Source organism: Nilaparvata lugens, chromosome 2 (assembly GCF_014356525.2).
Source record: "Nilaparvata lugens isolate BPH chromosome 2, ASM1435652v1, whole genome shotgun sequence".
Taxonomy (NCBI): Eukaryota; Metazoa; Arthropoda; class Insecta; order Hemiptera; family Delphacidae; genus Nilaparvata; species Nilaparvata lugens.
The window spans coordinates 60,919,701-60,945,650 of record NC_052505.1 but is presented as its reverse complement, the minus strand read 5'-3'; the positions used below and the strand labels follow the sequence as shown (position 1 = coordinate 60,945,650).

Genomic DNA, 25,950 nt, shown 5'->3' with positions numbered 1-25,950 from the left:
GTTAAACACATGTTGAGGAAATAATTGTAGTAAGAAAAAACTCTTTCTTCCTAAGAAACGAAGAATCCAACCTCTTATTCAATTCTAAATAACTAACTATCTAACTTTGACACGGGCCACAGAAGTAATGTAAATCTTCAAGAGTATCCAACAGTCTCACATAAAAATACAGAGAGCCTGATTGAAAAATAAAAATAGCAATCTGCAGGAAATCAAAACTTATGCGAGATCTTTCACAAGAGTGATCTATATTCACAAAAAACACTAAACAGAATACTACACTAAATATGATAGAGATAATGATTGTAATTCTGTTACTATTGCTTATTGCTCTCAAGATAATCCTCTTCAAACGAAAAAAAAATTTTGTATCAAATTAAAAAATTAGAATTGTTTTTACTTTTTAGTTGGGAAAAACATCGGATGACCGATGTCTAGGTAAAACCATCGATAAGTGAAAAACATCGAACAGTAAACATCGATGTTTGATGTTGAAACATAGATGTTTTTAAACATCGATGTATCGATACCCATCCCTAATTTCTATAATTATTATCAAATGATTGACCTCTGTTGGTCTTCTCAGCATACTTCGCACTTTGCGCATTTGCTCCAGCATTTGCTAAATGATTTTCATTATTGTAATTTTTTCTGAAAATGTTATTATTATTTTGAGATTGAGTAAAATTTCCTGTTCTACTATTCATGTGATTTGGCTCAGAAGTAGCTGATTGAATGTGGTGCAAACGTTGCATCAACTCTTTGCAACTAGAGATAGGTGGCACAGCTAATGTCATGCGAACACAAAAAGGAAGTTTTTGAAGTAATATGTGGGCCAGTGGTGAATCGGCTAGAGATTCGTCCAGTTGAGAATTCTTATACATTACGTTAGCCACAAATTCAGTATAAGAATGTCCGCCTCTATTATCATATGTGCATGATATAATCTCTGATAGTGCGTCCATCTGTTTACGTTTGCTCCAATATTGCTGCAGAAACTGGGAGAGGAAATCCTCCAGGCTCCTAAGGTCTCGCACCTGGCTCTGGAAAAACATCAGTGGCTCACCGAGTAATAAACTGGACAATTGGAAACACCACACCAACCAAGAGTATCAGTTCCTGAACGGCTCTTATTTGATCCACAAATGGTTTGGGTTGCATGTGACGGTAGGAGTTATCAAATTTTCCAAGGTTTTGGAAAAGTTGAGTACCATTTACCAGTTCAGTCGGTGTATAATGCATTCCATTGGTTGGGATATTTTCCATGCATGTCTCTATTCTGGAGACTCTTTCCTCGTTTGTGGTCCACCTATTGTCCATAGCTTTCCTGTTCTCATTCACTTCATTGTATAATTTGGTTAGCTTTAGTTGTTGTCCCCCTATGGCATTCTCTAACCTGCCGTATCTCTCTCTTGATTTTGTCCCCTCCTCCGTTAAGCTTGCTATACATATCTGCACGTTACTCTGTTCTTTGACTATCTTTACTATTTTATTATTATTTTCCTCCACTTTTGACTCTATCTCACATTTATTTTCTAATACTTTTTACATTATTGTTCCCATGATAGTACTTAGCTCTTTACCTGATATGTCCACCTGTTTTCCTACTTCCCTGGGTACCTCATCCAACCGCTCATTTACCTGACAGGTGACATCATCTATATGGGTTTCTAACACTTTTATGACTGTAGATTGCCTATCTATTTCAATGTCTTATCATTTTTTCATTTCCTCCTTGAATTCAGAGAATTTTCCCTCAACTTTCTCTTCCATTTTTTCCACACTTCCTTGTACAGCTTTGACATCCTGTCTGACCGTTTTGATATCTTCTTGTACAGTTTTGATGTTTTCATTTATTTCTTTAGTCTGCCCCGCTAGGATTTGACTGAGCATGAGTTTGAATTCATTTATGGAATCATTTGCCATGAGATTGGTAGCATAACCGACTGAAGAGTTTAATGTGGTGTTGCGCTTTTCTAGGTTGGTGGTGGCAGATGGCAGTTGACTGGCCACATCAGGCGGCGACTGGATGGCGGCGTTCCCTGTTTCTTTGGTGGTGCTTGGAGCAGTCTGCGGAGACGCCGGTACCAGGTTGGACGCCCTCACTCCTTCATCTCCACCGGCTGGACTCTCGTCGGTATTTATAGCATTGACGGCATTATCGATCCTAGTAGAAGACAATTGGGCTAGGTTTTGTGGGTTGAAATTGATGGAGCATACACTTCCTCCTTCTCTCTCCCGTGGAGTCTCCGTTACATTGTCCCAGGGTTGGTGATTGGCCGGTGTCATGGTCGTAGGGTTTTGGGGATGGTCGCTGAAGTAGGAAATTTGCAAGTTAGCCGGAGACTGGTTCATGGTGATGATATGTATGGAATACTTCGAATGAGTTGCCAAGTGTACTACCAAATTGCAGGAATATTAAAATGGACATATTGACAGTGCCTATTTCAGATAAAATTGTGTGATGTTAAGAGTTTCAAGTGTCATGTACATATAACACAGAGATGTCAAACATCAAAGTGATCCAGGTATGACAGTAAACATAGAGAAAATTACTACTAATATAGCTCTAAAAATTGTAGGTAGGGTCTTATCTTCCTTAATATCAATAATATTCTTATATTTAAAATAACCTATAACCCTGGTCAGCATACAATATTTAGATTCAAAGATCAAGATCGAAATTTTGCTATAAATTTTATGGAAATTTCCATCCAATTTTTCTCTATTATTGAGAATTATGTTATCAAACTCGTGTGATACAGTTTGTCTGTATTTATGCAGCTTGAAAAATTTCAACTTGATGAGCAACTCAATTATTTTAGCCAGAAACTTACAATAGATCATCAGATATATCTTGTTGAATCAACTTCAGATTATACTTCTTGCAGCTTTCAGTTTTATTAATAATTCTATTCAGCATTGATAGCAAAGTTGAGTAGGTAAGCTTTTCATCAAGCATGCCTCATGCTTGTGGTGCCATTATGTAATGATGTAGATTTCTGCCCCACGTGTTGGGTGACATTATGTAATGGTGTGGATTGCCAACCATTCATATGTGGTGCAGTATTTTTTATATTTAAAAGAGCGGTTGCTAAAATCCCTATTTTGCAAATAAATTCTCAAAAAGCTAAGGCCATCCAGCTCGCAAATATGCTGGGTTCAGACCGCAGCTCTAGCTCAGTGGTAGATGCATGAATTTTCCAAATATAATTAATCACCACAAGGTTCAATGATTGGTGATTAATAATTCTTACCGCTGCTTCTGTGAAGTTCTGGGAGAATACCAATAAGGAAATCAAAAAGATAGTTGGTGACTGACTATCAGTAACCATGTATCCAATCGAGAATAATGAAGACCAACTATGGTTTTTTCTAGTTGATTTTTAAAACGCTTGTCATGAATACAGGTATTCACCAATTCACCCTTTTGAAATTCCTTGGAACTTACAATGCCAGTTCTTGAAGTTCTCTGGATCCTTATATGATATACTGTAACCTTATTGATATAATTATCAGTATGATTTTTCTGGCGGGATAGTATTACTATCATCAAAGGATGATAGGTAGTAAATGCTCTTAATAAGATCAATATTAATTGATTCACTGATTTTATATGTTGCAGAGGATTTTTTCTTGGTATCAAGACAGCTCAAACTGTATATCACGAGATGAGTTAGGATATAATAAAAACTTCTATGATTTTGTATGCTGACATAAAACATGAAATATATACCCATAAAATAATATATATAAAATATTCTTATATCTATAATTCCAATATGAATAAATTCTTTAATATTCTAATAATTATCACAAGGTTCATTAGCATTCACAGTTGTGAGCTTTAACAATATATATGTGTATTTAATACTGATACATGAACTTCAAGTCAATTCAGAATTCGAAAGAGCCCTAATCTCCATGTGTTCCTTACAGATCGAGATCACAAGCCAGAGAGAGTGATTTCTAGAAAAGTTTCATCTCTTCCTTGAACGATTTATAAGCTTCCTTCTGATTGGCTTTCTAATCTTAGTAAGACGTGATGTAATTGGTTCTTTAAGATTCAGGGTTTTCCTAACTTTGTTATACAAAGATGGATAAAAAGTTTTTATACAAATAAATTAAGTGATAGGCTAAGAGTATTTTAATAATTAAATCTTGATACATGATGCTATAAAATGATATACATTTAATTTTTTATGTGAGTTTTGTGTTCTCTTGGTTTTCATACTTTTTTAGATTGCAATAAATAATTGTGTAACAATAATATTTGTCCTTATTTATTTATATAAACCTTTCCTAGTGTATATAATATATATTTTGTGAGTAAAACTTATAATTCAATTCATACCAGTTGATCGAGCAATCAGCTGATTTGTTAGGTATCGATTCAAAGGACTGTCAATTGATCCTAGATCGATTGATTCATTTAGAACAGAAACAAAGAATTCTAACCTCAAAATGTACATGCAAACTTTTATTTTTCATAATCTACCAATAATAAATAAGCCACTTTATAATTTTTATTTCTGCCAAGGAATTCTCATTATTGTTGAATTACAATTTTTCATGATTTTCTCATCACTTAATTGATAACTTGATTTCTTTTTATCATGAATAACATTCGATTTTACTTGAGCAGTAACTTGACTAGGCTATCTATTCTTTCTATTGTATAATTCTATTGAAGCTCAATAGTTCATTTCGAAAATATTTTGTGGTGCTAAAATACCACGTGACAGAATCCAGCATAAGTTTTTCAAAAACTAGTCCCCAAACAATTCATCATCAGTGTATTTCACCAGAGGAACTGAATTCCGGGCGAAATCTTTCACCCTGTATAGCTCGCTAAAGAAGCGTTTATGGATTTATGTTTATGAGTTTTTTTCTTATTTTTACCTCTATTATCACGTATTAAATTATTTTACCATAATTATGAATCACCCTGTATATCAAGGGTCCACTGTACCGTATTTTCAAGAATAATTAATACGGGATAAAAGGTGTGATGGACCTTCAATGATCCTTCTTATACTCATACAAATATAATATGATAATCCTTTAACTGTGTCAATTTCCCAAGTCAATATTTTTTGCAATTCATCTAAGTGGGATGAAGGCACACAGCAGCAGACAGACAGGGAAAAATCAAACGTGTGCATGTAGATGTGAGCAGACAAATGCAGACACACGGGCGTCTTTGTACATTGTAACATTCGAACATAGGGAGGAATTTTCCTCTGTCTGACTGCATACGTCTGTATGCTGCTGTGTGTGTTCACCTTTAAGCTGGTTGCAGACGAACCACTATCGCATGTGGGATGTGGGACCGACATACCACAGAACAATACGACTAACGCAGAGTCTTTCACACTACATTAGAGAAAACGCTCATTAGTGCGATTGTGGTACAGAAGGTACATAGGGGAAGCGTAGTGATCAAACCAGTGGGACAGACAACAATTGCAAGGAAAATAATCGCTTACCACAGCATGCAACGCCATGTGGAAGTATCAGTGTCACAGCCATGTCTGCCAATGCATTCTGTATGCGCTGTGTTTGTGGTAACACAGAAGCAAAATAGTAGCACCCTCATCCCACATGCGATAGTAGTTCGTCTTCAACTGGCTTTAGGCTCATATTATGCTCAATAAAAGTTTAAACCAAGTCAATCCAGGATTAAATCAAAACTGTGATTGCTTGTATTACTGTATATTAATGTGTCTCAAATGAGACAGCTGATGTAGGTCGAGGCTAAGGCGAGGGTGGCCAGGTGCCCTAGAGGCAATTTGGCAACCCCTTAATCAGTGGAAGGACCTATAAAGAAGCCAGGAGTGGAACTCACGTAGGTCACGATCTTGTGGGTGGAGAGACCAAGTCTCACCACTGCTCAGAGATGGGCGGCCATTCAGGCAAACTTTCTTGGGGGAGGTGAGGCTTCTGACCCTACAGAGTTTCAGAGGGGCAAAAAGAAAACCCTAGAGACCAGAGATGGGTGAAACTTCAGGCACAAATGTAGGTCAAGAGGCTGAGTCGAGGGTGGCCGGGTGCCCTAGAGGCAGTTTGGCGTCCTCTCTCTCAGCAGAAGGACCTACAAAGAAGCCGGGAGTGGAACTAACGTTGGTCACGAGTTTATGGGTGGAGATACCATAACTCACCACTGCTCAGAGAAGGGCGGCCATTCAGGCAAAACTTCTTGGGAGAGGTGAGGCTTCTGACCCTGCAGAGTTTCGGTGGGGAAAAAGCCCAAGAGACCAGTGATGGGTGAAACTCCAGGCACAAATGTGGGTCAAGAGGCTGAGTCGAGGTTGGCCGGGCGCTGGACGCCTTAGAGGTAGTTTGGCATCCCCTCTCTCAGCGGAAGGACCTACATAAAGATCAGGAGTGGAACTCACGTAGGTCAAGAGTTTTGTATGGAGTGACCAAACCTCACCACTGCTGAAAGAAGGATGGCCATTTAAGCAAAACTTCTTGGGAGAGGTGAGGCTTCTGACCCGGCGAAGTTTTGGAAGGGCGAAAAGAGAAAATCCAAGAGACCAGAGATAGTGAGACTCCAGGCGCAAATGTGGGTCAAGAGGCTGAGTCAAGTGGCCCTAGAGGCAACTTGGCCAGGAGTGGAACTCATGTAGGTCAGGAGGACTAATCAGTCTGGAGAGACTGACAAGCATATCACACTGGATTGCAACAAGCAACCGTGATGAATGGGATGTTAGAATAGGGAAAATCCTGGTTCTTGAAAAGAATACAGGTATTGGTTTGCCTAACTAACATACTACTTGGGAACACAATAAGCTTCGGTTGACGTGTGGGGTTCTTTGAACCTCTGGATCCTTAAATCCGTCCCTTCAAAAACAATAAACAATAAACAATATTACAAATATCGGGGGATCGAGCTTCGCACTGAAGTACAAAAGCATAAAAGATGCACGAAAGATGAGTACGTACAATTATTTTTACTTTTATATGAGAAGGGACAACAGGCTTATGCCCAAAACTGTCCCTTTTCAAATTTATACTGCAGTCCAAATCAAAATCTAGGTTGAGCTACTATCACTCATTGAAATAACAATTCATTTACAATTCAAAAAACAACACACATCATCAATTACAAATAGATATACTATGAATTTGATTTAGAATGATATACTATGTTTGCTACAATATTTGTTAATATACTATTTAGCCTACTATTCCACAGTAACAGCATCTAGTTATATTCTAGTAACATCAGCACATTTCAGACATTCTGAAGTAAACATGTTTTCTAAAACAAAATAAGTTTCTCTTGCTGGATATTTTTTCGTGAGATCAGCTGAGGAATAACCCACACATGCACTGGCTCACTCACTTCCATTATCGACAGACGAAAACATTTCCAGCAGTTTTTCCAACGATGAATTTTATCCTTTTAGTGTCCTTCAGCGAGTTATCCCCGGGGTTGAGACCTAGTGCAATCGATTTTTTATATCATAAACCTATATTGTTCCAAATTTCGTGAGAATCGTTAGAGCCGTTTTCGAGATCCGGAGACTTACATACATATAAACATATGAACAGAAATTGCTTGTTTAATAGTACCTACAATAAATAGATGATGAATGATGATTGAATGTATATAGTGAAAAACTTATAAATAATATCACTTACTTGTTATCTCCCAGCATGATGATGGGTAACTTATAGTTGAACGATAGACGTGTCAGTTTGTTTCTTTTCTTGGAGACTATGCTTTGCACACATATGGCTTTATACTTGTTGATGTTTAGATCGAAGATATGGCATTTGCCGTCAACTGTGACTGCTGCAAACACTGTACTCGAATAGGGAGCCCATTTCACGTCACCAACAGAACATCCCAGATCAAACATGAACAGTGGGTCACTTGAACACAAAACAAAATCATTTTAAGCAACAAATTATAACATATTTTACTCACATTCCACGGATAACCGTTGAAGAACAAATCGAATCAAATCTTTATTTGTACCAAAAACATAACTACAATGACAAAAATGGTTATAAAAGAAGAAATTAAAATAGAATATAAAATGAAAAATGAAACATACCATTAAATAGGATTATACAAATCAAAAACGGGAAGTCACTGCAAGGTTCGAAGGAACCTGAGCGCAGAGGCCAAGTGTTCAATGCTTAACAGTAGGCCTACACGAAAATGATAATGGCATATTATTGAGAAATCGGTAAGAGAAAAGGTGAGTAAGGAAGGGAAGAGAAATTAGCAGAGTAATAATAATAATAATATCGAGTGACCTGGCTGGCTCAGGTCTGGTGTCAGAGTTTTCAGATCGCAACTGATCAATTTCAGGGCCTCTGACATGACCTAACGACTGCTTTTTAGGCAGCCGGGACCGACGGCTTAACGTGTCCAGCAGAGTGAAGGCATACGGTATAGTGAAAAATAGTAAAACTATTGATAGAAAAATTATTAAAATTGTCAAGATTCATGATGAATAGACTTCTATTTATCTTTTTAATATCTTTGAAGAAATTGGCTTACCCACGCTACGTCAAACCTACATAACAAATTTAATCTTATTCCTGAACAAAAATAATCACCTTTTCACTCCTCGAACTGTTCCTTATAATATATGTCCCACTCTAGTTAATACTTTCAATATAGATTTTACATCATTAATGACGTGCAAACGCCTGTTTGAGTACTAGTCAGGGCGCAAATGTCATGAATGAGGCACTCCGTGGTCATTTTTGAGTAACAGCCGTGGAAGATGTCTCAATTTCTTCGTCAGGTCTAGCATGATAAGGATCGTGATGATGATAAGTCGAAATCACAGGAAAACACCTCAGAAACAAGATGGCCGCCAAAATTTTCAGGATTTTGCTATAACGCTTGTATTTCAATAACCGTTCAGGATATTCAACCGTTTTTTCAGACTAAAAAATTTCAATATTCTTTCTCTACAATTTTTGTTCTATAAAATTTTCCTCTAAAACGCATATTTTCTTAGTTATAACCTTCAAAAGCCCAAAAAAACTTTTTTCCAAATTTGTTCAACTTTCATTCCATTATAACTTTTTTTGTGTAAGAGATACAGTGAAATTTTAAATCTATGAAATTTAGAGTGTTTTTTTCAACTTTGGAACGATATATCTTCATGCGCTGTACGGCAAAAAATGAGTTCTCCAGCGCTCTCCAAAGAAAACCCTGCATGATTTCTGGTGCGTTTTTCCATAGGCATGAGGTAACAAGCTTTATTCAATTCAAATTCTTTATTCAAAAAAATAAATAACAAATACATTCCAAAAAGCAAATACAATATTGTTTCCTAATTTCTAATGTGTTCCCTATAGGCTACCCTGTGTGGGGACACTTGAATATATATAATAAAATATTAATATACAAATTTAAATATTATAACATGAAGAACATAATAATTGAATATGATAATATCATAATATTATTATATTGAAATAATTAATATGTCAATTATAATCATTCTTGCACACATTCACACGCACGCACATTCACACATTGTAATATGAATTTCTTGATTTCTTTTCTAAATAACTGACGTGACGTTATTTTCCTTGTTGTTACTAGAAGTGAATTGAATATTTTTATAGCTATGTATTTGAAGTGTCGTCTGGAATGTTCTAATCTTGGTTTTGGGAGGTTAATGTCCTGTGAATTCCTGAGGTTTATTCTTTCTTTCATCTGTTGGATATCAAAATTATGTTCAGCTAAATCCAGCATTGCTTTGAATAGAAAAGAATGTCTCACTGGTAATATTGATAGTTCTCTGAAGAGCATCATTGAACTATATTGTTTAGGTTTATTACAAATTATTTTTAATATATGTTTCTGACCAGTAATCACAGGTTTAATATGAGCATAGTATGCACTTCCATAGCATATTAATCCATAATTTATTCTAGAACCAATAATTGCATGGTATAATTGTAACAATACTTCTTTTGGACATAACTGTCTGAGGTAATAGGTTTTAGAGGAAAATTTTATAGGACAAAAATTGTAGAGGAAGAATATTGAAATTTTTTAGTCTGAAAAAACGGTTGAATATCTTGAACGGTTATTGAAATACAAGCGATATAGCAAAATCCTGAAAATGCTGGCGGCCATCTTGTTTGCGAGGTGTTTGCCTGTGATTTCGACTTATCATCTTCATACGATCCTTATTATGCTAGACCTAACGAAGAAATTGAGACATCTTCCACGGCTGTTACACAAAAATTAACACGGAATGACATTTGCGCCTGGACTATACCAAAGAAGTAAAAAAATGAGACTAAATGTTGTGCTTTTATCACACTATGAAGAAAGTAGGCCTAAGCATTTTTATAACAGTGTTGAATTTAAAAAAAAAGCATACATAGCACAGAGAAAAGAACTATTAAAAGACTCTCTTCTATCATACATGTGAATACAACTATTCTTATCCAAGAATAGATGCAAATAAAAGAGTTTTATCTACAGAAAACTAATTGAAAAGATGACTAGAATATTACACTCAGTATACCATACACTTCAATACTAACTTGAAATATGGTGAAGGAACCAGTAGCTGACACCTCAATGAACAGAATCAAGCTGAATAAAATCAATTAACTTTTGACTGGAATTGGAATACGGTAATTAAAAATCTGCTCATCAATCATCCTTTCAGCGTTTTTTTAAACGATATGTCAACATCAAAATAGAAATGTAATTAAATATTTGATATCATTATTTTTTTAAATTGCACAACAATTTCACCAATAACTGGCATTCCCATTTTTGACAACCTCCAGTAGCAGACATACCTCCATACCAGTAGCTAACATAACGTTAATTCCAGGCATGTAACCTCACATACATGTAAGCTGATAAAGAAGTTGATTCCATTGTAAATTTATAGTGAGTCATATGTATGTGAACCCTTCAATAAGTTGGAGACTGTTGTAGGTATAATACTGTAACTTTCAGGATAAGTTATTGATCGAATGCTTCACCTTTTGACGTACAAATAAATTTCAACCCTTCATAAGGAGGTGACTTCGGGGTTTTAACTCAAATATTATATATTTAAACACCTATTCTGTGGTACATCATTTTAGAGGCCTTTTTAAAACAAGAAAGATGATAACAACAAAAATGTTCTATGATACTTGTATCCAAAATGGTGGCTGATTGAATTTTTAGTTTTTAAAAAATGAGGGGTTGTAACTAGAATATTTTAAATGTAAATACCCATTGTGTGGCACATCATTTTAAATGCCAGTTTAAAACAAGAAATATGACATCAATAAAAATGTTCTATGATACTTGTATCCATCATTTTGGATTTAAGTATCATAGAACATTTTTATTGTTGTCAACTTTCTTGTTTTGAAAAGGCCTTTAAAATGATGTACCACACAATGGGTGTTTACAATATGGGTGTTAGAATATTCGAGTTACAACCCGTAGGTCACCCTCTTATGAGGGGTTAAAGTTCAGTTGTACGTCAAAAGGCGGAGTCCGATCAATGGTAAACTTATCCTGAAAGTTACAGTATTATATCTACAACAGTCTTCAACTTATTGAAGGTCTCACATACATATGACTCACTCTGTAGGCTATATGACTTACCCTACATACCATTCAATAAATACAACTCACAAAATACAACTCATATCATCCATAATTTATCATACAGAGTGAGTCATATGTAAAGGAACCCTTCAATAAGTCCAGAGAAACTTACTTATTCGAAAGGTCTATAAAAACAAAAGTACTTCATATATTGTTTTAATCTTTTTTTACATAAGTTATGAGAATACAATATCGTGATTTTTTCCATGTAGTCTTGAAAATGAGATCAGACCAATGGTGATCCCCATTGCGCATACACTGATCAAGTCTATTTTTGAAATTTCGTTGCAGTATATCAATTGGTATGTTGGCAATGGCGTCGCAAATGTTGTTCTTGAGGTGTGCGCTATGATCTGTGGTCGATCGACATAGACCACAGATTTAAAAATACTCATAAAAAATATTGCATTGACGAATCGCATGTGGAAATGAGACTTGTCACTAAAAAAAATGACTGCGTCTTCAGACAGGTTGTCAATCAGCATATCACATGCATTTTGACGGGCAATAAAATCGCTTTCAGTAAATTTTTGAACAACAGCCAATTTATATGGATGAAGTTGAAGATCTTCATAGAAAATTTGTCAAATAGTGCAGTCAGAAATTGCCATAGCAGCTGCGTATTTGCGAGCCGAACGCCTGGGAGAACCCACAACAGACTGCCTCACTCTTTTAATATTTTCTGGAGTTCTGATGGTTCGTTGAAGCCCATTTCTGGGTTTAGCGACACTTCCACACTCCTGAAAAGAGTTAACCCACGACAGAATCAGATTATGGCCAGGAACGAGTCTGTGGGGAGGAATTTAATCAAATCCAGCGCGGAAGGTGATCGACCATTAGAAAAGCAGGACCGCTGCTCTCTAGACAAGAGCATGATGGCTAATTCACTTGAGGGAGGATAAACTTAAGAACTTCTAGATGCGCCCCCTTCCTGTCCCTCTACACGACCAATACAACATACCGGATTTTTTTCAAATACCTAAGTAAGTTTCTCTGGCGCACCTTGTACTACTTTTTATATTAATTATTTATTTATTTATCATTTACAATCAACTTAAGGACAAAGAAACTATAGATTATACTAATTATACTAAATTGCTAGTAATTTGGTCAAATAGGTACTCTTTTGACATACAACTTAATTTCAACCCCTCATAAGGGGATGACTAAATTTGAGGTTATAACTCGAATATATTTAATGTAAACACTCATTGTGTAGTACTGTACATAATTTTGAAGGCCTCTTTAGAGACTCTGACTCTTTGAGGTTTTAACTCGAATATATTTAATGTAAACACTCATTGTGTAGTACTGTACATAATTTTGAAGGCCTCTTTAGAGACTCTGACTCTTCATTGAAAACTGATTCTATTTAATTGAATTTTCAAAAAATGTATTAATTGTCCAGTCAAGGAAGGGTTATAGAGGGAAAAGTTTGGAAGATAATTTTTGACCCCGCAGTTCTGTTTACAGTGGTAAGGAGGTAAACATATCAAAAGTCCCCACCACTACCACCTGTACTAAGGGGGTGGGGTTGGTTCAAAGGTACCATTTTTTGGTTTCTTGCAAATAAATCGAAAACTATACATCTTACAGACATGACTGTTCTATACAAAATTGAAGCTTACATAATTTTCTACAATATTCATCTCACAACTTTTTTATATCTTCCATAGTTTTCGATATATCCGCTCTTGAAGGTATAAATTTTTGAAAAAACACATTTGCTTCCAGTTTTTTGCTATTTTTGCTCTTATAACTTTCTAAAAATCGATGGGAAAAATCCATGCTGACTATGAGCTCATAGAAAATCAAATTCTCTTCAATTTGATGTATAATTCCACACTTTCATGCCATTTCCCTACGACTTTTGCAGCAGCTTTCCTCTCATTGTTATAGCTGCTTAAATGTAGGAGGTCATGTCCGTAAGATCGTAAGATGTATTTCTTAGATGTAAATGGTACCTTTGAACCACCACTTAGCACAGGTGGTAGTGGTGGGGACTTTTGATATGTTTACCTCCTCACTACCCTAAACAGAACTGTGGGGTCAAAAATTGTCTTCCAAACTTTTCCTTCTATGCCTTTTTTGAGCATTCATTGACTGGACTATAAATGATATACAGAGTGATTGATATGAATGGTTACCCTTCAATAAGTTGGAGACTGTTGTAGATATAATACTGTAACTCTCAGGATAAGTGTTATTGATTGAGTATATTCTACCTTTTGACACAGCCTACCGAACAAATAAACTTCAACCCCTCAAAAGGGGGTGACTTAGGGGTTGTAACTCGTCGAATATTTTAAATGTAAACACCCACTGTGTGGTACATCATTTCAAATGCCTCTTCAAGACAAGAAAGATGGCATCAATAAAAATGTTCTATAATTGTTGTAACCAAAATGGCGGCTGATTGAAGTTTTAGTTTTTAAAGAAATGAGGGGTTGTAACTCAAATATTTCAATATAATGTAAATACCCATTGTGTGGCACATCATTTTAAAGGCCAGTTTAAAACAAGAGAGATGGCATCAATAAAATGTTCTTTACTACTTGTATCCAAAATGGCGGCTGATTGAAGTTTTAGTTTTAAAAAATTTGCCTAATGAAACTCAATGAACGTTCACCTGAATGCATTGTTATTTGCTGATGATTTCTGGATAGTGCAGGACAATGAAAATGACCTCCAAAGATCAGTCCATATCCTCAATGAAATAGGTCAGAAATATAATTTAAAAATATCAAATAAGAAAACAAAAATTATGGCATTCAGAGGCAAATATCCGGTCAGATCAAAAATTGTTATTAATAATACAGTTTTGGAACAAGTTTCTCAATATACATATCTAGGAAGTGACATTAGTTACAAAGATGAATTGGATATTGAGAAGAAAATAGGAAAGTTCCAAATGATATGTGGAAATATCAGCAGGACTTTAGGTAAAAAAGCTAGAACAGATACAATTATGAAATTTTATAAGGTAATGGCCGCTCCAGTCCTCCTCTATGGTAGTGAATCATGGGTTACTACAAAGCCACTTGAAAGTAGAGTGCAGGCAGCCGAGATGAGATTTCTCCGAAGAACCAAGGGATGTGACAGAAGAGATCATTTCAGGAATGAAGATATTAGGAAAGAATTGAAAATCTGCAGCATGAATGAAAGAGTTACGGAGAATCGGCATCAATGGAGGGAGCATGTTCAAAGAATGTCAGCTGAAAGAATACCATTAAAAGTCTATAATTATCAGCCAGTAGGCAAAAGAGATGTTGGCAGACCACGCAAGCGTTGGCAATAATAGGATTTTTTATGTTTATTTGAATAATTGGCTAGATGTGAGTCGGAACAGGTTAAAGCCTAATCCTTGTTTTGTAAGAAGAAGAAGAAGAAGATGAAACTCAAAAGAACACTTTTTTGAATGAATAACAAAATACATAGCAAAAACTGGTTATTTATTCAGTAATATGTCTACTACTATTTAGAATTCATTTAGAAGATGGTTGAAATGCCCTCCTTCTCGTGCCAGTCTGTCAGAAAATGTAAATGAAATGTAAATAGTATTATGTAAATAATAGTAAAAAGATTACCTCTTTTGAAACCGGGTTTTTCAATTTATTCCGTTATTCAATTAAAAGTGTTGTTTTAAGTTTCACTACATTTTTACCAATCATTATTTCTTCAAAAACTAAAACTTCAATCAGCTGCCATTTTTGATACAACATTTATAGAACATTTTTATTGATGTCATATTTCTTGTTTTGAACTGCCATTTAAAATGATGTACCACACAGTGGGTGTTTACATTAAACATATTTTAGTTACAACCCCTAAGTCACCCTCTTATGAGGGGTTGAAATTCAGTTTTCAATGAATAGTCAGAGTGAGCTGAAAGAGTAAAGGAAATTATGCTTTAATTCACCGGCAATGGTACTGGTGAATATGCTGAAAAGTAACTCCAGTAGGTTGACATCCCCCTTCACTAATTAACATAAAAACAAATGACACCATTCCAATGAGTCAGCAAATGATTGAATGTATCATATTAAGATGTTCTAGCATCAATTTTCGTTTCAAAATAATGCTCAGCTTACTTCATCATATTTGACTATTTTATGATACACTTACCTTGAAATTTTCATAAGATAGAAACTCCTCAGTCCAATGGATGATATTCTAGAATTGACACCATAATCTCAACAATTGGTTCACCGCCGAAAGTAATGTTAAGCAGGTGTGTCACAGTTACAAATTAATCAAAAACATACTAAGAATCATTCTGGAAAGTTGTAATCATTGGCATTTTCAATGTTTGCTTAAGAATAAGATTAATAATAAGGAAAAGTGCAGCTTCTGGAAGGGGTGTCAGCTTCTGGTTCCTTTACCCTAGTAAAGTTTGTTGTTTTTCAATATAAAAAGTTTTCAAAATTTCTAAACATGTCATTGAATATAGTCGTCGGATACAATTCTCACAAAATTTGTAGGAATTATTGTATTTGAACTATTGTATAAAATGAACTACCTACTATTATTAGCACTTACCTTCGTCCATCCTCCCAGATTTTCACTCTCCAATCAGAACTGCAAGAAATGAAAATTTCTGGTGCGAATTTGTTGAAGTCTATCCTATGCACTGGCATATGATGTGCCTCATATGTGAAAAGGTAGATGGAAGCATAGGCTGTGCTACATTTGTAAATATTTCCTTCTTCAGTTCCCACCAGAAATATCAGTGGTTCCTTTGGGTGGAATGCTATTGCAGTTCCACATCCTGTTAAAACATTGTCAGGATATACATTGAGAATTTCACAAAAAAATTGATAATAAGTAAAAATATAAAATGTCGGTTGAAAGAGTGCCTATAATTTGAATGGAATATACGAGTAACTTGGTACAGTATTTCTCAAAAAATGAAAAAATTTTGCAAGAATATAATTTTCATTGATAGGTAATTAGTGTTAGAGAATTTTCCAACCTGTTATGCTGACCATAGTCCCATCAGGCCCTGGTATTTGTTCCATATCCAAGTAGAGTGTGATGACTAGAGTTTGTGCCAGCTCATTCTGCATCAAAACCCAATTGTACACTTTGCCATCAGAAGAGACTGAATAGAAATGCATTTCTCCGTCTGCCAAGTCTTTTCCCCAACAAACCTAACAAAAAATACAGCTAAGTATTATTAAAAGAAAAAATCATCAGCAATGATGTTATCTTGAGAAGCAGAGAAATTATAAGAATGACTTGCTTATAAATTTCTTGTATCTGTAATTTATTATACTGATTGTTCTTAAAGGACTTTTCAACTTTGATGATCTATGAAAAATTATTCAAAAAACGATATAGAGCTGTATTTAGTGTTGATACAAAGTGAAACACCCCAAGATTTATTAGAATAGTTTGTTAGTACGGTACGAAATCGCCAAAGATAAGCACTGCCTCTAGAAACGTTAAAAATGGCTGCCTGGACCCGAGAGCGCTACAGCAGTTCTTATCCAAGATAAGAGATCACAGGTATTGTTTATCCGAATTTGTTCAGATAGTTTTCAATACCAAATATCGATAACAATGACGAACAACAAATGTTTCAATCAATGGTACACCACAACATTATCTACCTACTGTCATCCACGCATGCTTGGGTACAGTGGAGGGAGCCACTTTTCAAGTACGGGAAGATGGCCAAGCCTGGATTTACTTATGAATCAATGGGCTTCTGAGCATTGGTCTTATAGCGCAATTGCAAACTATCAAACATTTCTAATAAAACTTCAAGTGTTTCCCTTTGAATCAACACTGAAAACTTTTTATAAATCGAATATTTTCTATGAATTATCAAAGTTGTGAAGTTCTTTTTGAAACACTCTATAATTGAGCTACATTTTTTCTTTTGTATTTTTTGAAAAAAAGAAAAAATCATCAGCAATGACGTTATTTTGAGAAACAGAGAAATGATAAGAATAAACTTGTTTGTTTCAATATTATTATTCATTTTTGTAAAAAGCTAATTTGTATTTGTAATTTTGTCATTTAAATTTGTAATCTTTGTTAAAATACAAATTAAAAATTATTTTGCGCTTCATAGATTTTTTTAAACACAATATTGTATCGAAATTTAATGTTTTTACTTTCATTATCGTGAAATTCGCTTGAAACTGTAAGCATTCTTTTTGTAGATACATTCATAGCCACCTCTAATACAGAGGTGGCTATGATACATTCCATTAAAAAAATACAGTTTGGAGTGAATGTGGAGTAGGCTACCTGCCAAACGATGCCTCCATGTTTGTTGCTGACCGAATTGCTCTCGTACTGTCTCTCTTTAGTGAGCAACTGAACGTTGAATACAGCGACCGTGCCGTCATAGAGCCCGACCACAACCAGGTAAGGGTGCACCGGGTGAAAGTCCAGGCACATCATGCCCGAGTCCATGCTATTTATGTACTCGGGGTAAGACGGATTCTTCATTGTGAATAGACACAGGTATCCTTCATTCACTTGTTTGTTGAAGTCAACTGCAAAATTAAATTGAATTTCATGCTCAAGAATCTTCAAGGGCAATTACAATTAATTATTATGGTTTTGTATGCCATTAGGTATGTCATTAAAAAAAATTCTTGAAATTAATTTTTAGTCATTATTGATCAAAAATGAATAAATAATTTTCTACAGCATTGGCGCTTATTGATGGATTATGTCACTCCAAGCCGGACTCCAATGGACAATAAAATAACTACTCTAACCGAATGGGAAGGCTTTATAGCATTGAATGAAGTAGGTAAGACCATGACTCATACGAACATTTTGTACCGTATATGCACTGTGCATTTTTTTCAATTGTGTCATTCCCTATCGTGTCCGGCCGGCCTGGTGTAACATGAGCCAGGATTTCAAAAAAAATTGAAGAATTCTTATAACCTATTAGATTATTATAGTTAGACATCTATAATCTATAAATAAAAAAGAATTGGCGTATACACGTACGGGATAGGAAATTCACGAATCACGTCTGAACTACTCAACTGATCAACTTGAAATTTTGCTTATAGATTCTTAACTTACCGAAGATGGTTATAGGCCTATCAAAATAAATGAAAAAGAATTTCAAATTCTTCAAAATTTCAGAAAGGTCAAGTTATTTTCAATTTGTCAAGTTATTGATTAGTATCTTGCGGAGCAAGTTTTATAATAAACTTAATTCTATTGAAGACTAGTTGGTAAACAGTGTTTTGCACTAGGAAAACTGTATTGTAAGATGCAATCACCTCATGTGTCAGAATTGAACATTTCCAGCAAAGAAGAAGATTTTTATTGATTTCGCAACCTTTTATTCATGAATCGCGCTTGTTAGGTAGCAATTCAAGGTACGGAATCACTTGGAGAAAGCTCTGTTATTTACCTTTATTTATTAAGAAGAGAGACCTACGGTATGTATTTTTGTTGAACCATGACTAGCCTGAGTGGAATGCATTATGTAATGTATGACTTCTTGACACATACAATTCGATTTCAATACTAATGACTATTAATTCAAAATTTGGCTGTTTCAATTTTTAGTAGCCTTTATGGGATTCTTAAAAGATATTTTTCTTCAAATTATCAATAGAGAATCCAGTGGAAAGTAGGTTTTTACATTTAGGATGACAGTTGCATTCCTTTTGAACGGAAATTATATTGAATGCAAAACAGGGATTTATCCAAATACAATTTATCAATGCATTAGAAAAATGATAAAATATGTTAGCTCCATGTGTTTTACTTGTAGTAGCTGGCTTGCTCTACCTCTACTAGACCAAGAAACTTATCTGAGTAGTTTTTCAAATATTCAATTGAAAATTGAGATTACTTCATGTTGTTTCTGAAATTACTAATTAATGATTAGTTTAGTTTAGTCTTGTTAGTTATCTTATTTTGTTATTCTTTATAATCAAAAGGCCTTCTTATCAACTCAACGAGAATTAGATGATATGCTAATTATTAAATTCTCATTTATTCCAAACAAGTTTAAAAATATACAAATATTTTCACAAAATTTTGTACATTTTCCACCTTTACTCTATACTTCAATTCTCTAAAATAATAAATATTCATCCTTCATCATTCACAATAAGTACAGTACTTACATGATCCAAATGTGACTCCAAATAGATCATAGAATTGAGGATTCCAACAGATTTCAGTCACATTCAATTTCTTTGTTTTTTCATAGGAAAACTTCCAAAGTGGGAGGAGAGTGCCTTCAGCCTCTCTGAATTCATCAGAAGGATCCTCCCAATATCTGTAATCTTCAAAATAAAAATGAGCAAATTTGAAGTTTATCAAACTCAACCTTAAGTAGACCAACAGAATTATTTCAATGAAGAAGATTTTAATGAATAAGGCACATTTAGAATAATAAAATGATAAGTACCGGTATAGGAATTTCAGCTATATTTGAGTGATTTTGTCTTTAAAGGGCTTGAATATTATTCCTAAGATACGCCCAAAATGTGTTTTTTCGATACGCCCGATTATACGTGTTTTCTCAGTATTATGAGACCTATTAGACAGAAAAGTTTTAATTTTTTTTTTATGTAAATTGGTGTTGTAGTAGTTAAGTACTACGAAATGACTTCAAAGATAGGCCCAATATCGGTGCTTTTTTATTGGTGGAATTTTCCATCTATTTGAAAACAAATGAACAGATACGATAACGTACAAATCTGTATAAGAGGTTCAGCTAGTCTAGAAATTTTGTGTAGTGAGGGCTTCAAATTTCGCCAAAGGGTTTTCAGAAACAACAGGTTATACAATCCAGAGTTTTAAACTTGATTATAAACGGTACCGTACCGGTTGAAGTGAAAGAAACAGGGCGAAACGTTTCAAGCTATGGATGCAAGTGAATTGGAACTTGAAAGGCTTGGGTTTGTAAGTTTTGTAAATAACTTGTATCTCAACTTTCAAACTTCAACTTCAAATTTCAACTAGACTGGAATACAATAGCTATCAATAAAATAAAATAAAATTTTTGCAAGAGGTCAGATAAGAGATTCTTGACACTTTTAATTATGATTGCTACATTATTAATTGATCTTCATTGACAGCTGCAATATACTAAGGCTTAAGCCGTTCTATTGCACATAAAATTGCCTATTATTATTATTATTATCATTTCATTCATCACATGACAAGTGAGTGTTTATTGCAGTCAAAGTCGGCCTTTGGCAAGACTGGTGCATTACTAAACTGAAATGTTCAAAAATGATCTCACAATGGATGCTGTGCTGAGAACAACTGCTTTTTCCATGGCATATTTTGAACTTTTCGATATTCCCATCTGACAAAGATTTGCTGACACTTTTCTAGTTTTATTATTATTATTATTATTATTATTATTATTATTATTATTATTATTATTATTATTATTATTATTATTATATCTTAATCATGTCGTCATTACGTGAGATATTATATTTTCATTCAATTTGATTGGAATAGGCCTAGATTTTTTCAACCCTCAGCTCATATCAACTTTTCAAGAACTAATGTACAGAAAACGTCATTTTTCGGTACGTATACAGAAGAATTACTGAAGTCTAAAAATGTTTGTAGAGAAGGCTTCAAGAGTTCTCAAATAAATGCTTTAATGGACGTTTTTTCAGCGTTTTCTCAGAAAACTGGTGATTTGTTCGAGCCTGAAAATCTGTATTCAACCTATTGACTGTTTGACGGAAGCAAGCTAACTCAAATGAAATATGAAGGCAAGCAAAGCGAGCCTGCTGTTCTCATTCCTGGATTATTCATCCGCGGGGGTTTAGAGTAATAAGGTGAGCGAAGAGAGCCTGCCGGCTAGTTGAATATATATTATAAAGTGATTTATGATATTCATTAATCACATCAACAACAGTAATTGATTCTATGTAATTAAGACTATGTTTCATGCCAAAAATACTTGTCAACATTTCACATTACACTTTTACATCATTCCCGAAAATGTAACTACAGCGGTACCGGTATCTGTATGAAATCATGAAGGCTTTCAACGCCGAGATTCTACTGATTGAAATTTGGTATCAATGATAATATAATTGCTCATGATGAAGAAGTCATGTGGCTCCAATGCATAACTTTAAAAAATACCACCGGCCCCCCGCTGTACCTAGAAGGGGGTCGGTTGACCGAACAGCTGCCCTATGTGATCTAGATCTTTGAGCCCCCCCTCACCCAAACACCATCCCTGACGCTCTTGTCTACTTGATGAGAAATAATGCAATGAACAGCTATATTATGATATTCTATTATGGGAGCTCTTATGGTATTTCTAAAGAAAAAATCCTCGAAAAAAAACATAGGCTACATTCACTGATGTGCACTGATGAGACCCATTCTAAAAACTTGGGGGTTTTAGTTATATGAAATTAACTAGTAGTTCTGTGAACAGTCAACCTCACCCAGTTTTCTCATTCACAAGTATCTGATGTCAACTGTTCTAGTTGATTCAGTTGAATCACAATAATTCACAGTTGAATCTTAATTTACTCTTAAAAACTGTTATTTATTTTTTCTCCAAGATCAAAAACTCACTTATGTGAATAAAATAAACTCAGTTCACGTTTGAATTTGAATCCCATATGATAATTTATTCAGCTCCGTGATAATCTTTCCATGTGATAAAAATATTTCTCAACTATTTTAAAATTAATTTTTTCAATCAAGAATATTATTATTTCTTCGGCATTATTCAGTTCATTTATTCATCTTTTTCAATCACCTATTAAATTTGTTTTTAAATAGAAATATACCTTATAGAAATATACACTGCCAGACATCTGTGTAATGCATGCAATGAATAATAGAGTATGGATACAATGTATGCATGCAATGAATAATAGAGCATGGAGTATGGATCCATGGTTTGGATTCCTCACTCAGACCAAAACATTCGGGTCATTGAAAGGGTACAGAACAAGCTGATGAGGTTCTTATACTTCAGAAGGTTTGTGTGCTGGCCACACACAGAAATAAAAATCAGCTGTTATAATCATTGCGCCATCCAACAGCCGTCGGTGGATAGTAGACAAGAGTGTATGCTGCAGGGTCGTGTCCCCTGGGGTTCCCGACTCAGCAATTGAGGGATCTTTTCCTATTGGAGTCTCTACATCAGCGTCGAGATAAAACATCTGTCTTGTTTGTTTGGGCATTGTTGGATGGTGCTGTAAATTCTCCTACCTTGCTTGCAATGCTGAATATCAGTGTTCCAGCATTCAATAGGCGGAATGCTAAATTGTTTGCGGCTCCAAGGTGCAGAACGGTGCACCATTTTTTCTCACCTTTCATAAGAGTACAGAGATTGATGAACAAATTGAGTTTGAATGTTCAGCTTGCTGGGTCAGAGAGAGAGGTGAGGAGTGGATTGCTGAGGTCAATCCCTCGTTGATGGTTGGAGTTTGATTGGAGAAAGTCTTCTGTGACAGTGATCTCTTTGCTTTTTACTACTCCTTAAGTTGTGTGTTTAATTATTTCCTCTTGTTACTATTTTTTTTCTCTCTCTTCCTAGAATGACTTCTGTTTAATCATAGAGACTTTTTTTTCATTTCATTTCATTTTCATATTTTCATTTTATTATTTGCTGTGTTTATTTTTTCTGCTATCTAAAATTGTGTTTAAATTTTCTGTTATGTATATTTTTCAGAAAGACTTTTCGTAAAAATTTCATAAACTTTTCATTTCTTCCAATATTTGTATTAAATATTCATTTTTAAATTGTTTCACTTGTATTATGTGTTAAGAGAGCAATTATGGGATATTATCCTTGTGCTCTCATATGTATCTCAAATAAATAAATAAATAAATAAATAAATACACTTGTCAGCTGATTGATTATGAACTAGCTGGCCCGGCGAACTTCGTATTGTACCGCCAAATAGTTCAATGCATCTCATGACAATCTTTAGCTGGATGCACACCTGAGGAGGCGCGATGCGGCATTTTATTTATATAGATAATTTCCAACTGCAAAATTAATAATTTACTAAAAATCAATCAATTCTGAACACCGAAGACAGCATAATTATTCGAAGCAAAGCAATGTCTTTTGAGCATGTAAGTCTTTAATCTGAGGCCGCACTGCTGGATCACACACACAGAACAGTCATTTTGTTTTTATTCGGGGCGTTTAGAATAAAATACATGGGCGGTTATGAAGCAGCATACACTCTTGTCTACTATCCACCGACGGCTGTTGGATGGCGCAATGATTATAACAGCTGATTTTTATTTCTGTGTGTGGCCAGCACACAAATCTTCTGCTCCCATAAGGATTACATGTAAACTTGGAAGGACCGTAGGAAAGTCTTGGAGTCGGATTATAAATTTGATAAACCATAAACCTGGTCCTGAACATAACGAACACAACCAAGAAAAATTATCAAATTCGGTACACACATGAAAAAGTTATTGAATTTATTTATATAGAAGGTAATAATTCTATAGTCTGATTGATCCTATCTTCAAAGTAGATTATATATATATATATATATATATATATATATATATATATATAATATATATATATATATATATATATAATATATATTAGATTATATATTAGTAGATTATATATTATATATATATATCAACAATAAACCTATGACCATATAACAATGTCAACATATGTGACTTATAACATAATATGTCGACAATGACCATATAAAAATCAACAATCAACCTCAGCCCTATATAACCATGTGAAAAATACTGGTCATACAATAAATTTCGTGAATTCCAAACAAATAGCCAGCATTCGAGATTTTCAAGTCAGGATTGTAAGAGAGGCGTTGGAAATCGAAAAGCAAGGCTCTCTAATCTCTAAAAAAAAAGAGACGACAGCCTCAACGTGTCTCCCTTATGGAAGTTAATTTTGAATATCAAACGCCCAGTACCTAGTACAATGAAACCCGCTACAGCACCATTGTCACCAAAACAAGACAACATTCCTGGAATTTCACTCACCCAACAGCGCCAGCCCAAGCAAGTGGAGGGAGGGGGTAGGAGGTATGCTCTTCGACCCCGAAATACCTAGGACTCAGTGTGGATTTCGACGCCACCCTCAGAAGATGTCATCTGCGATGGCGACCAATCGTCGGACTCAAGAGTAAGTCAAAACAAACGAATGTACCCGGTTAATTATTTTATATATATATATATATATATGCGTACTCTGTGGTCGACCGTTGGATTCAAAACTGCAATCTATTTATGTCTTGTGTCTCCTGTTTTAATTTATATATATATATGCAGTTTTGAATCCAACGGTCGACCACAGAGTACGCACGGAGACTCAATTGTAGCAGCAGAGACCACAGATTACGCGGTGCAGACGGATGGAGAGAAAAAGGGTACGGATTCAAGGGACATTATGAGGTATTTAGGAGGCGGTTACAAACGGGATATTTAAGATTTGAGTGAGTAATGAATAAGGAAAGGTGTAGCTTATGAATTGATAGAAAAGAGGAGATTTGAAATTAGAAATCAAAAAAGAATTGGACTAAAATTGTAGAAATTGTAGAATTGAACTTGAATGAAATTTATTTTTCATTTTTATTGAACATTTAATATATATATTTGATAGCTGTGAAATTTATTATGATATGATGAAATTTATTTCAATTTCAATTTCAATTTCAATTTATTTTCCTTTACACACATACATAAAATACAAGTAATATTAAATTACAACAAGAACAAACAACTAGCAAAATTAGTACAAAAAAAAAACAAAAATGTCCGTACAAGATGCTAATTCAGAATTTGGTGTAAAGGGGTGGGGGGATTGAAGCTCTTCCAACTATGGTTACCCATGTACTAGGAAGGCTTTCAATCCTTGAGAGGGAAAATAAAGGATTAGGAAAAAAGGTGAGGTGGGATGATAGGATAGTTAATTTAATAAAGAAAAATAAATAAAAAAGTCCACACTAGATTGGTAAGTGAGCACACAAAAACACTAAGTTCCTCTTTTACTTTGTTTAATTTACAGGTAGAAAAAATAGTTCGTTTTAATCCAAATACTAATATCATGTTTTATTTTTTTAGTCAATCTTGCGCAGCAGATATATTCTTCAGGAATTTTATTTATCAATTTAGTGCTTAAATATATAAGTTGTCTTCTGATGGTTTCAATGTTTGTATTGTACATAAGATACTTATTTGAGGAGGGTCTCAGATTGTACAGGTTACTGATTGTGTTATTTGTGCAAGGAAAATTAGCTTTATGTTTGACTATATATTTCGCTACATTTATTACATACAACTGCCTAACTGTTAACACATTAAACTCTTTTAAAGTCAATTTAATTAAACAGTTG

General features: G+C 34.6%; 3 protein-coding genes across 5 annotated transcripts in view; 1 reads left to right on the top strand and 2 right to left on the bottom strand.

Annotated features, from left to right (window-relative positions):
• Positions 1-25,950, bottom strand: part of LOC111050885 (dynein intermediate chain 2, ciliary) — a 69,396-nt gene that overhangs the window by 25,354 nt on the left and 18,092 nt on the right. For both annotated transcript variants that reach the window (XM_022337260.2, XM_022337270.2), the window contains exons 6-10: positions 19,732-19,893; positions 17,873-18,123; positions 16,587-16,764; positions 16,154-16,382; positions 7,651-7,884 (exon numbers count right to left, since the gene is read on the bottom strand). In XM_022337260.2, the coding sequence (XP_022192952.2) occupies positions 7,651-7,884; positions 16,154-16,382; positions 16,587-16,764; positions 17,873-18,123; positions 19,732-19,893 (1,054 nt within the window). The remainder of the gene's footprint in view (positions 1-7,650; positions 7,885-16,153; positions 16,383-16,586; positions 16,765-17,872; positions 18,124-19,731; positions 19,894-25,950) is intronic.
• The window catches only part of LOC111043948 (fukutin-related protein), a 248,882-nt gene that overhangs the window by 211,810 nt on the left and 11,122 nt on the right, over positions 1-25,950 (top strand). The window contains exon 4 of one of the 2 annotated variants that reach the window (XM_039422340.1): positions 18,281-18,372. The exons of the other annotated variant lie outside the window; for it this stretch is intronic. Within the exon in view, the coding sequence (XP_039278274.1) occupies positions 18,281-18,336 (56 nt within the window). The 3' untranslated portion in view covers positions 18,337-18,372. Of the gene's footprint in view, positions 1-18,280; positions 18,373-25,950 lie in introns of those variants that run through there. 2 annotated transcript variants of the gene reach the window in all.
• On the bottom strand, positions 568-2,804 carry LOC120350096. The gene is made up of 2 exons (XM_039422348.1): positions 1,981-2,804; positions 568-1,110 (listed from the first exon to the last, which is right to left on the bottom strand). Exons 1-2 carry the CDS (start codon positions 2,353-2,355, stop codon positions 1,063-1,065), a joined length of 423 nt encoding a protein of 140 aa, XP_039278282.1. The 5' UTR covers positions 2,356-2,804; the 3' UTR covers positions 568-1,062.

Coding starts and splice junctions, on each gene's coding strand:
- LOC120350096 (XM_039422348.1), bottom strand. CDS start 2,355: ATGAACCAGTCTCCGGCTAACTTGCAAATTTCCTACTTCAGCGACCAT. Junction 1,111..1,980: donor TGCCATCTGCCACCACCAAC/CTAGAAAAGCGC, acceptor CAGGAACTGATA/CTCTTGGTTGGTGTGGTGTT.